Raw genomic sequence first — 13069 nt, 5'->3', positions numbered from 1 at the left:
TAGATCCGTATTTTTCTGGTCGGAACAATGTCCTCCACGCACTTTTGATGAAACACATTACGCTATCAGCGTAAAGATCGATGTCGTCATCAGAGGCGGACCGGAACATCTCCCAGTCCGTGTGATCAAAACAGTCCTGTAGCGTAGAGTCTGACTGGTCCGACCAGCACTGGATCGTTCTGAGGGTGGGTGCTTCCTGTTTCAGTTTCTGCCTGTAAGCGGGCAGAAGCAGAATTGAAGAGTGGTCCCATTTGCCAAATGGTGGGCGGGGGAGGGATTTGTAGCCATCCCAGAAGGGAGAGTAGCAATGGTCCAAAACCCGGTCCCCTCATGTGTTGAAATTAATGTGCTGGTGGTATTTTGGTGCGAATGCAATTGAAACTGGCTTTATTAAAGTCCCCGGTCACAATGAACACGGCCTCTGGGTGCGCGGTTTCCTGCTCACTTATACTCCCATACAGTTCCTTGATTTCCCGGTCTGTGTCGGCTTGTGGGGGGATGTACACAGCTGTGATAACGACCGCTGTGAATTCCCTCGGTAGCCAGAATGGTCGACACAGAAGTATGAGAAATTCCAGATCAGGAGAGCAGAAAGACTTGATAGAATGAACGTTCCTCTGATCACACCAGAATTTTTGATCATAAAACATACACCACCTCTGCTTTTACCTGAGAGGTCTTTCGCTCTGTCCACTCGGTGCACGGAGAACCCCACGGGTTCAATGGCTGAGTCTGGAATCTCCGCAGACATCCAAGTTTCCGTAAGGCAGATAATGCAGCAGTCCCTCGTCTCTCGTTGGAAAGAGATCTGCGCTTTCAGCTCGCAGAGCTTGTTATCCAGAGACTGAACATTTGCCAGTAGAATAGTGGGTAGCAGGGGTCGATTTGCGCGGCATCTTACTCTGATGAGAACACCGGCTCTGTTTCCCCTTTTCCTTTTGCGTTTCCACGTCCGGACTGCCCAGACAAAGGGCTCCGCTTGCGTGTTTGTAAACAGCGGGTCGGCATTGAGGAATTTGAAGTCCGGTTTACGGTGTGAAATTGCTGAACCAATGTCCAAAAGTGTTTGTCTGTCGTAGACAATAAGGCAGACAACATCCAAGACAAAAAACATAAGAATTGTGAACAAAACAAACAAAACACTACCATGTTGTTGTCGGAGCTCGCAACGCAGCAGCCATACTCGGCGCCATCTTGAGTCCAATGAAAGCATTGATCAATCTAAATGACTTTCAGATGATGATTTCTTATTTTGTGTAAAGAGTGAACAGTAGACAACACAACAACAAAGCAGGTTGTCCTTACATTGTTTGTGTTATGGCAATGTAGAGTTTGATCAAACAATGATGACATCTGTCTTTTTTTACTACAATAGTCGCAATAGTCCATTACACGATATCCATAGTAAATCTTTGCCCAAAACAACAAACTTGTATAAAAATCCATAGAACTTCCATTGTTTACATCATGAAATCCGGTAAACACAATGACATCATCCTTTTATTCGATAAACTATGCTCGTCTAACGTGCCCTTCAATAAAACAAACAGTATAAATGCCTTTAGTAGAGTGTTTGGAACAGAAATATCGCACCCCTTAAGTTTTCTGAATAAAACTGGCTTCATAGTTTTAGAAAATATCGCGTAGAACAGCCGTTTCTGATGACATCTGTTCATGCATAGGCAAATTGGTTAGGTTAAAAAAATCTACCAATAGCACTCTAAAGGGTTTTGTTTTACGAGGGCATATAACCAATGAAATTATGAATACGGCAATATGTCGGTGTTGATAGTTCGCATAAATTATCGTGTCATTTCATAAGTGAGAACACTTCTCATTGGAAGATTCAAACGCACGCGCTCGCTTTGACCGAGATGATAGCTGCTGACACCGGCAGTCTCCTTGACAACGCTGTGACGTCATGCATCCACGCAGAGAACAGAGATTGTTTACTCCAGCTGCTGCGCTAGAAGAAGTACTGCGACAATTCAGACGATGATAGCACTACAAACAGCATGGATTCTATAGCAGAAGACATGTTTTTGGAAGGTCTCTACACCGATTTAGATCAGTGAATTTCTAAAAATTGTTGCACTTTGTTTTTACTTATTGTTAGTCAGTTTTTATGCATCTGGTTAGTGAGGGACTTACTAAAATGTTCGACACAAAAAGATTGTAATAAGAAATATCATTAGTGTTGTGTAGAGCTGAATATACAATTCTAAATGTGTGCAGAGCGAAGCAATAGAATAATTTATGCCAGATCACTGTGAGAGAAACAAACAATTGAGTTGGGACATGCATTTCTAATCCTGTTGGAGTGCATTGATAGCGATGAGATTTTGGAAGTTTTTATATAAACTTAACAAAATGTATATGGAGCGCATAGCTATATGCAGAGAGCAAGACTCTTAATTACAAGTTCTAAATGAGTACACAGAGGAGACAATGGAATAGTTTATGCCAGATTGTAGTATGAGTCAAACAGTTGATCCCCTTTGTGTTGCTCAATAGTGACAGCACTAAGAAAGTTGGACATAAAAGTAAAACTGTGTATGGAGCACATTACTGTATGTAGAAAACAAGATGTTCTAGAATGAGTACAGACAGAATTTGTTTTTTTCAACCCAAAATTTTAGAATGTCAGTTTGAATGTCATTTTTTTTATTTTTATGTCAAACCTTTTTTATGTCAGTTTGCTGTGATTAGAAGAATACTTCTAATTCTTTTTGTGTAATTCAACAGTTATGATTCATCAGATGAGGAATGCACATACAAACAATACAAACTGTTTGTATTGGCAGATTCCCTTTGTGGTTATACCTGGGACTTCTTTGTCTATGAGGGCAAGAAAGGCAATAGACAGCAGCAGAGAAAAGTAATAGACTGAGCTATGATGCGGTCATTACCCTTATAAATGAGAAGGTGTTGGGAACTGGTTACAAGCTATTTGTTGATAACTTCTACTCCAGTCCAAAACTCTTCAGAGACCTCCTTGGGAAAAAGACCTATGCTTGTGGCACCATCAGACCAAACCGAAAAGGCTTTCCCAATACAACAGTGAACAAGATGCCCATTAACGCAACACACGGCACTATTCGCTGAATAAGGAACAACGATCTTTTGCTTGTGGAGTGGAAAGACACAAGGGAAGTGCTGATGGCCTCCACTTTTCACAAGGCCTTTACCGGTAATTATGTGCAGAGAAGGGTCAAAGGGAGAGATGGCCGTTGGCCTCTAGTGGATGTCTCTGTTCCAGCTGTTATCAAGGACTACAATATGTTTGTACTCTTTATTATATTATAAAGAAATTTTTTTTATAGTATTATATTATCATGTACACATATTATGTATGTTGGCTTCTCTAAAATTCCACTTTTGCTTTCCATCCAGGCACATGGGGGGAGTGGATCTCTCTGATGCCCTGATTGGCTACTACAATGTCCTGCACAAAACCAAAAAGTGGTACCAGACTTTTTTTTGACCACTTTGTGGACATTGCTGTGGTCAGTGCATTCATCTTGCATCAGCAACTGAAAGGATTTCTCAGAAGGCATTTAGAGAGACACTAATTTTGGAGCATGCAGACACTCAGACTCCAACAATGACTAAAAAGCATTTATTACACATTTATAAGATTTTAAGTCTTACTGTAAACCATTAAAAATATGTAAAAAAAAAAAACTGTGATATTCTAAAGCAGAGACTGATCTAACAATTTGATATACCTCATGATATAAGCTGGTAACCAAGTGTCACTTTAGGGACATTTTAGAGTCTCCAAATGGCCTTTTCAGAAAGGACCCAGACAAACACTTAGATAAAGGCTTACAGAAAGCTAAAATTCTTCTGCTTCAAACCTGAAACATAGCTTGGTAAGACTTAGGGCTTTAGCCTGTTGTGTTTTTAGGTGCCTATACCACAGCATTGTGTATTTATTTCATAAAATGTGAAATATGATTTTCTTTTTTTTGTGTGTTTGCACTTCTTTATCTCTGTGTTAGTAACAGATTGAGTAATTCTGAAGATTTCATAGTAAAATCTCAAGTGTTAGCTTTCTAAAGATACTTTGATTATGTGTGTAGTCAGAGGGACTCATGAGCAGTAAACCTTTTATTTTGGGTGTGTCATTACCCTGTTCCTCACCAAAGTGGGGGTGCTTGGAAAGGGAATGTATAGCGTACAAGCATTAATGTTTTTTAATAAATACATTTTAATAAAATAGAGGAAGTAAAATGTGGCTTTTTATCCGATTAATCAAACAAATAATCAAAATAATCGATAGTTGCAACCCTAGAAGAGGTACGGCAGCTTGCCCATTTCTCTCCCACACCTGGCTCACCATTTGCAGGTGAAATCTCCATTCTCCTACAGTAAATCCACTGCCGTATTTATTAAGCCCGGGACATGCAAAATATTGTAGGTTCAAGCCTTGCAAGTAGCCCTGAATAGTAGTACTATGGTCATTATCCCTGCATCCAAAATCACATACTGTCAGAATATGCACTGTATATGACAAAGGACACACATCCAAAATGGTAAAACAGTATGTTCTTTAGGTATGCATGCAAGTAGTTTGAATTAGAGGTTGAGCGATAGTGGATTTTGCAGATGCCAATAACTATGGTGGTGGAAAAGGCTGATAACCGATTAATCAGCCGATAGCTTTAAAAATCAATTCATAGAGAAGTCATGTGATGCCATGCGAAGATCGGACGTGTGAACAGCGATCTCTAAGCACTTTGCTAGTTTGAACACTTTTAATGATATAAACCGGTGAGATTTGATACACTCTGTTCCATAACTGTTCTAGGAGGACAATATGTCAAAGAATTCAAAATCCTTGTGCTCTGGAGACATTAAAAGACACTTACGTGCTCAAGCTGATACCCCAGATGTTCGCTGCAGGTGTGAATGGCTTCATAGGAATCCATTGTTTCGATTCAAAATGTTAAAAGCGCAAATGGGCTGGGTCAAGTGCAATTTACTTGTGAGGTTTTTCTCTGGCTGTTGCAACGTCTGCGTCCTATTCTATTCCCCGTCAAGCACCAGCAATATAAACAGCAGCATATTCATAATAAGTCAGTAGTGTAAATGGACTGTATGCAATGAATTAGAAGAAATGAAATATGGACGTGTTCTTTTGCGCATTAACTGCGTTCTTGTTGAATGACAGGCATATCTCTATGACAGTGACACGCTCGTTTTATCTGCATGGAAAATGTTGAGCTTGTCAGGACTAATTGGATGCAGGCTCAATGAAATTATTAAGAATGTTAAAAATAATTACTCATTGATCTGCTGACACACCAAACATTTAGCATAGTATTAACAGTGAATGTCAGGGACTAGTCTTTCACTATGGAAACCGCAATGTCCTCCGCCATTTTAAACAGCACGTCCTCTCAAATGTGGAAAGTCCAGTAAGAGGTAAGCGCCTTGAGTTCTGTAATTAATCAGTCTGTTGTGTCTCTCAGCTATGATGAGCCGTAATGCTGAAGTTGTTCGTTTAAAGCCATTTAAAGCTATTTTCTAGCTTTAGTAGTGTAGTAGTAATATGAGCGATCACGGAGTGCTGTTGTATGTAAACACTGGCTGTAGCGGATTCACTTCATGTCACCTAACTGGCTCATATTACACACAAAAATTATCTTTTGCCACCATCTGCTGGCTAACATATGTAATGTAATTACAAATACAAAATACATGTAAAAGAGACACATACAGTAGCTCTTAACACATATGCTCTTACACGTTAGTTTAGAATGGCACACCTACAAACGGAGTGATACACACAGTGAAACGTCCGAGTGCTGATGGTGTGAGACCATCAGTGCTCATGGAACGTCTCTCGTCCAATCAGATTCGAGGACCGGAACTAACTGTTGTGTGTGTGTGTATATATATATATATATATATATACACACACACACACACAGACTGGTCAAAATCTTTGAAACACTTGACTGAAATGTTTCTCATGATCTTAAAAATCTTTTGATCTGAAGGCGTATGCTTAAATGTTTGAAATTAGTTTTGTAGACAAAAATATAATTGTGCCACCATATTAATTTATTTCATTACAAAACTAAAATGTAATTTAAAAAAAAACGTTTTTGAAATTGATGGACCAAATAATAAAGAAAAGCAGCCAATAAGTGCCCAACATAGATGGGAACTCCTTCAATACTGTTTAAAAAGCATCCCAGGGTGATACCTCAAGAAGTTGGTTGAGAAAATGTCAAGAGTACATGTCTGCAAATTCTAGTCAAAGGGTGACTACTTTGAAGATGCTAAAATATAACACAGTTTTGATTTATTTTGGATTTTGTTTAGTCACAACATAATTCCCATTGTTTAAATATTGATCTGTTTCTCACCCACACCTATTATGTCGCTTCTGAAGACATGGATTTATCCACTGGATTACTTTTATGCTGCCTTTATGTGATTTTTGTAGCTTCAAAATTCTAACAAACATTTACTTGCATTGTATGGACCTACAAAGCTGAGATATTCTTATAAAAATGTTTTAATCTGTGTTCAGCAGAAGAAAGAAAGTCATACACATCTGGGATGTCATGAGGGTGATTCAGTGATGATAGAATTTTAATTTTTGGGTGAACTAACCCTTTTATATATTTTGTGTTAAAGCATAGTTCTGTAAAAAAAAAAAGTTGTTAACATCGTAAAATCCATAATTTTGTTTTGTTATGGGGGGCGACACGTCGGATCTCACCTAGGGCACCAAGTAAGCCAGAACCGCCACTGTGTGTGTGTGTGTGTGTGTAGTGTTTGTGAGTCTTTAGTCAATTGAAAATTATGTGAGCATGGCATTCCATGTTGAGACAATTATGGTGACTAAAAGGTAAGGAGCTTTGTTGGCTAATCAGTGTAGAATCAAGCTAAAGTTGTATTTATTCTTGCATACTAAGGCCCATTTGGCCCCATTCACAAAACATTCAATTCAATGTGACAATTTGCATAAAAATGGTTTTACAAAAACAGAAATGAATAAAACACAAGCAGAACGAATCGTTCACACCAGTCTTATGTGAATGGTTGCATTCAGTTCGTCAAATTACACGAGAATGGTTTTCATAAAACTACTCAATGACCCAATTTGGCACAATGGATTTATGAAAGATTTACAAAGAAATTTGTTTTATTTGTGATTCATGAATGTGGCCCAGTGTTTTCAAACCATCCTTACATTAATTTACATGACAGTTCATGTAAAAATGGTTTTGTGAATGATTTGCAGAACAAATTTCCATAAATTCTTTGTAAAACCACTCTTACATGGTTTTTCTCATTGAATCAATGGAATGTGGACCAATTTGTCTGAAGAACTTTTCATCTGGCCATGTAAGAGCAGCTTTATTTTTGTAAAAAGACTGATGTAATAAAGAACACCTGAAATACATTGTCTTGCATTTATTTGATAAATTATGCACATTTATTTAATAGGCATATTCTTATTTTTATGAATATTAATGTGGAAAAACATGAAGTTCCACACTTTAGAAAAAAGTAAAAAAATCTTTTCATATTACAATGTTCTGAAGCATAACTTTTCATAAGGCTGTGGTCATAAATTCTGCATAGCTACTGCCAAGAAAATGTAATTCCGCTTGATCCAGCAAGGAAAGGTCATATACATTTATTTATTTTTTATGATCACACATTTTTCTTAAAGGGACAGTTCACCCAAAAATGAAAACTCTCATCAATTCCTCACCCTCATGCCATCCCAGATGTGTATGACATTCTTTCATTTGCTAAAATGTTTAGAAGAATATCTCAGCTCATTAGGTCCAAATAATGCAAGTGAACGGTGACCAGAAAAACTTTGAATCTCCACAAATCACATAAAATCAGTATAAAAAGAATTCATACGATTCCAGTAGGAAGAATCTATGATTCAGAAGTGATATAATAGGTGTGGGTGAGAAACGGATCAATATTTAAAAATTTTTTTTTTACCATAAATCTCAACCTTTGACCAGCCCCAACCAGTAGGTGGCGATGTGCACGAAGAATGCAATCGCCAAAAAAAAAAAAAAAAAAGAAAGAAGAATGTGGAAGTGAAAGTGGCTATTTATTAGGAAAAAAGGACTCAAATATTGATCTCTCACCCACACCTATCATATCGCTTCTGAAGATATGGATTAAACCACTTAAGTCATATGAATTAATTTTATGCTGACTTTGTGATTTTTGGGGATTCAAAGTTCTGGTCACCATTCACTTGCATTGTATTGACCTACAGAGCTGAAATATTCTTCTAAATTTCTTAATTTGACTTCTGCAGAAGAAAGACAGTCATACACATCTGGGATGGCATTAGGGTGAGTAAATGATGAGAGAATTTTCATTATTGGGTGAACTATCCCTTTAAGAGAACATGGGCTTATCATGCCTGTTTAAGATATCCAGCATAGATAGTTGAGTTCCTTCCGATTTCAGAAGTATTTTACTGGTGGTAAAAACTCCCTCAGAGCTGGTTGATCAATTTATCCAATTAGTTTATCGCTACTGACAGTGTGTGGACCACATATTGTACTTAACACCAAATTCGGTGCATTGGCTGACTTGCCAATAGCCAATCTGCTTTAAACTGTGCCTGTATTCAACTTCCATTCTGGAAAAAATCCAGCAAAAGGTAAGTTTAATCACATAAACCACAAATGATTACTACACGGAAAGCATTTTAGCTTAAGCATGGACTGGTAGCCTTTTTGACAGTAGGGTGCTGCTTGAGTATCCTTGATGTCGGATTCTCCGGTGGAAAATTTCTGCAGATAACTCATAAAAATGAGAAGCCCTTCAATAAAATCCCATAGACCATCCCTGTGAATGTAGTGTTAAGGACGATAACCTGCAGAAGTCTCTCAGTTATATTATTAAATAGCCAAGCCAAAAGACAGCCGGAATGCCATCTCCACGGGAACCTCTGCAACGGAATCATGGAAGCACACGTAGAACTCTTGGGGGACGGGTTCTAGAAGCATTCGTCTGTAACACAAACACCAAAAGAGGTGACAAATCTGATGTGAAGAATACGCTTTGATGTTGTCATGTTGTGTATGACATCTCGCAAGACAGCAAACAAAGCAAATGTATGCTCCGTATGGATTTGGTGTCATATTAAGCTGTAAAGCTGCTTTCAATTTAATTTACTGCACATTTGATTCAAGGGGGAAAACATTAAGTTCTTGATTTAACTTTTTTATGAGCTATTCCAGGAACTGTGCTTACAACTGTAACTACAGCTACAAAACACTGAGGTTTGACCGAGTTAGTTTAGAAACATACTCTACTTAGGTACACAAACATTGATGCAAATGCTTGGCCAATGCACTGCAAGCACGAAATCCTGTTGAACGTAAGGAACGTGTTCTTGCATCGCTGCAATGGTCTCAAAACTCAAGGGGGTGCTAGACTTGATGTGTTATTTTTCAGCTAGCGAGCTATAAAATGCCAACTAACTTGCTTAGCGAGATTATCTTCAAATTGTTGCTCCACTAGTAGTTGATCTGAAAGAGAAAACCAATTGTAGAAGACAATTAGTTTACACTAATACATGCTGTAGTGTTCCTCTTAGCAACGCAGAGAATACACATGAAATCGAGCATGTGTAGCTAGAAGCATTTGTGTTCACATTCTTATGTAGAGTATGTTTCAGGCTCTAAGATGATGCTCTTTGTGAAACTAGATTATGTACCCTATAACCCAGTATGTCATGGTGGGCGCTGGTTTCTTCTGATCCGTCCAGTTTTCTGGTTTACACTGGAACAGAACACCGTGTTCTTTGACTGGACCCAAACCCCGAGTGCTCTGCGGCCGATCCATCCCTCTCCGATCCTGAAGCAAACATGTACACGTACATGAACTGGGAGATGAAGACACTATGCTAATATAACTATTATCTATAACAGGGAAATGATTCTATGAAATAAAATTAAGGGCAGTCAAAGTTGTCCGAAATCTGTCAAAATCTTACTGACTAATTTATTCATAAATGAAATCTAGATGGGGCTTTCAACTTTTTTATATACACTGGCAGCCAAAAGTTTGGAATAATGTAAAGATTTTGCTCTTATGGAAAGAAATTGGTACTTTTATTCACCAAAGTGGTATTTAACTGATCACAATGTATAGTCAGGACATTAATAACGTGAAAAATTACTATTACAATTTGAAAAAACTGTTCAGAACGTCTTAAACTACTTCAAAGAATTCTCATCAAAAAATTCTCCACGTGCAGCAATGACAACTTTGCAGATCCTTGGCATTCTAGCTGTCAATTTGTCCAGATACTCAGGTGACATTTAACCCCACACTTCCTGTAGCACTTGCCATAGATGTGGCTGTCTTGTCGGGCACTTCTCATGCACCTTACAGTCTAGGTGATCCCGCAAAAGTTCAATGGGGTTAAGATACATAACACTCTTTTCCAGTTATCTGTTGTCCAATGTCTGTGTTTCTTTGCCCACTCTAACCTTTTCTTTTTGTTTTTCTGTTTCAAAAGTGGCTTTTTCTTTGTAAGTCTTCCCATAAGGCCTGCACCCCTGAGTCTTCTCTTTACTATTGTACATGAAACTGGTGTTGAGCGGGTAGAAATCAATGAAGCTGTCAGCTGGGGGGCCTGGGTAGCTGAGTGGTAAAATACGCTAGCTACCACCCCTGGAGTTCGCTAGTTCGCTAGTTCGAGTCCCAGGGCGTGCTGAGTGACTCCAGCCAGGTCTCCTAAGCAACCAAATTGGCCGGTTGCTAGGGAGGGTAGAGTCACATGGGGTAACCTCCTCGTGGTCGGTATAATGTGGTTCGTTCTCAGTGGGGCGCGTGGTGAGTTGAGTGTGGTTGCCGTGGTGGATGGCGTGAATCCTCCACACGCGCTAAGTCTCCGTGGGAACGCGCTCAACAAGCCACGTGATAAGATGCGCAAGTTGATGGACTCAGACGCAGAGGCAGCTGGGATTCATCCTCTGCCAATCAGATTGAGGCGAATCACTACGCGACCACAAGGACTTAAAAGCGCACTGGGAATTGGGCATTCCAAATTGGGTGAAAAAGGGGAAAAAAAATCCAAAAAAAAAAAAAAAATAAAATAATTAAAGCTGTCAGCTGAGGACATACGAGGCATCTATTTCTCAAACTAGAGACTTTAATCAAATTAAAACTGAGCTTTGCATTTTTTTATTTTTTATTATTTCACTATTATTGCAACAACATTAAGAAAATGCTTTGGGAAAAATGTATTTGCACTTTTTTTTACATTTGCCTTTTCCTTTTAAAATTGGCAGCACCTCAAGATTGCAGTGAAAATGGAATGGCAAATCATCAATTGCATTTACATTTTTTATTTAATTTTATCACATACTTTGCAGACACTTTGTGAAAATGAAATAGTTATTGAAATATTATGAAATATTATTGCATTTATTGATTGATTTATTAATTGACAGAAAATAAGTCCCATTTTGGAGTGCCACTTAAAAGAATAAATAAATAATTTATTAATACAAATAAAAAGCATAAATAATAGTTTAAAATAATAGTTTTTAAAAATGTTGTTAAATGTAACAAAATAATTAATTCTTTTAAATGCAACTTTAAATGTGCATTACAAAAATTGGCAAATATGCAGTTGCCAGTTGCTTTTCTTTATCCATATGCCAATGGAGTTAAACATTGCCATTGGACAGTTAATCACATAGATGCAAATAATGAATATAGACTGTATATAATAGAATTATAAAAGCTACAATATAAGAATATATGCTACTTTGACACATTGGCAAATATTGCGGAATTATTTCTTAAAGCTCTATTGACATTAAATTAATAAAACATCTTTAACATCAATATTTATTTTTCTTTCCTTAAAAGAGGAGCTGACAAACTGAATGCACATTTTGAGAGGAAATATATTCAGAGCCAAATTTTAATTTCAAAATGTGAGATACTGTTTTACATAATACTGTTAACATCTACAGTAAATCTCTGAATAAACTATAAATCTCCACCTATGACCAGCTCCAGCCAGTAGGTGGCTGAATGTGAAAGTGCAGATTTCTAGTAAAAAAGGACTTAAATATTGATCTGTTTCTCACCCACACCTATCATATCGCTTCTGAAGACATGGATTAAACCACTGGAGTTTTATGGATTACTTTTATGCTGCCTTTTTGTGCTTTTTAAACCTTCTGAGTTCTGGTCACCATTCACTTGCATTGTGAGGACCAACAGAGCAGAAATAGTCTTCTTAAAATCATCATTTGTGATCTGCGCAAGAAAGAAAGTCATGCACATCTGGGATGGCATGAGGAGGAGTAATTATGAGACAATTTTCATTTTTGGGTGAACTATCCCTTTATTACAAGGGCCACTGTGGCTTCAACTTCCATATTTATTTAACGTCAATTTCCCCAAAAGTAACAATTTTGTTTTCTTAAACACAGGGGATTGAAACGCTGCTTTATTTGCAAATTATTTTTGCGAAAATCCAATTTTGTGCATAAATTACATTTGTAACTTGGATGGAAACATGGCTAATGTAAAAGTGCAATAGCAGCAGTAGATAAGCTGTGGTTACCCGTGTGGGGAGGCTCTGCTGGAAGGCATGTTGTATGGACAGACAACAGTGGTAGAAGTTCTGGATGAGCTGTGGGTGGATGGAGCCACTGAGTTGATTCACTTCTCTGTGTGTGGGTGCAATGAAGATGCCCTGCACTGTCTCCATTAACACGTAATGAAACAGTGTGTTCTCCGCACCTGCAGTTAGTCTGAAAACATACGCATACATAAAAACTGTGATACTCTGAGCAGTGCTCAGCCTGTGTTCCAGTGTCAGCCAATGAGCTATTAGTCCAAGCTCCCTTTTCTGGTGAATCATGTTTGTGAAAAATCTATATTATTATATGATTATTATACTGTACAATACAGCTTTTTGGGAATTCATGATTTGTCCCTTAAGCATCATTCAGTAATGGAACCTATAATTAATACATTTAAATGTGACATTTTCATTTGGAAAATTACGTAAAAATTTGTATATTTAATT

At 37.8% G+C, this 13069-nt stretch overlaps 1 protein-coding gene and 1 long non-coding RNA gene across 2 annotated transcripts in view; one reads left to right on the top strand and one right to left on the bottom strand.

Annotated features, from left to right (window-relative positions):
• The first annotated feature begins 1923 nt into the window (after positions 1-1923).
• LOC127421330 (uncharacterized) lies at positions 1924-4236 on the top strand. The gene is made up of 3 exons (XR_007893979.1): positions 1924-2049; positions 2746-3281; positions 3394-4236. It is a non-coding gene; the product is annotated as an uncharacterized LOC127421330 (long non-coding RNA).
• Positions 4237-8272: 4036 nt separating this feature from the next.
• LOC127420418 (protein inturned-like) overlaps positions 8273-13069 on the bottom strand; it is a 51197-nt gene continuing 46400 nt past the window's right edge. Inside the window, exons 14-16 of the mRNA XM_051662737.1 lie at positions 12602-12791; positions 9728-9867; positions 8273-9018 (exon numbers count right to left, since the gene is read on the bottom strand). Of these exons, the coding sequence (XP_051518697.1) occupies positions 8907-9018; positions 9728-9867; positions 12602-12791 (442 nt within the window). The 3' untranslated portion in view covers positions 8273-8906. The remainder of the gene's footprint in view (positions 9019-9727; positions 9868-12601; positions 12792-13069) is intronic.

Source organism: Myxocyprinus asiaticus, chromosome 1 (genome assembly GCF_019703515.2).
Source record: "Myxocyprinus asiaticus isolate MX2 ecotype Aquarium Trade chromosome 1, UBuf_Myxa_2, whole genome shotgun sequence".
In the NCBI taxonomy this organism is placed as follows: domain Eukaryota; kingdom Metazoa; phylum Chordata; class Actinopteri; order Cypriniformes; family Catostomidae; genus Myxocyprinus; species Myxocyprinus asiaticus.
This window is presented reverse-complemented; position numbering and strand designations above follow the sequence as displayed.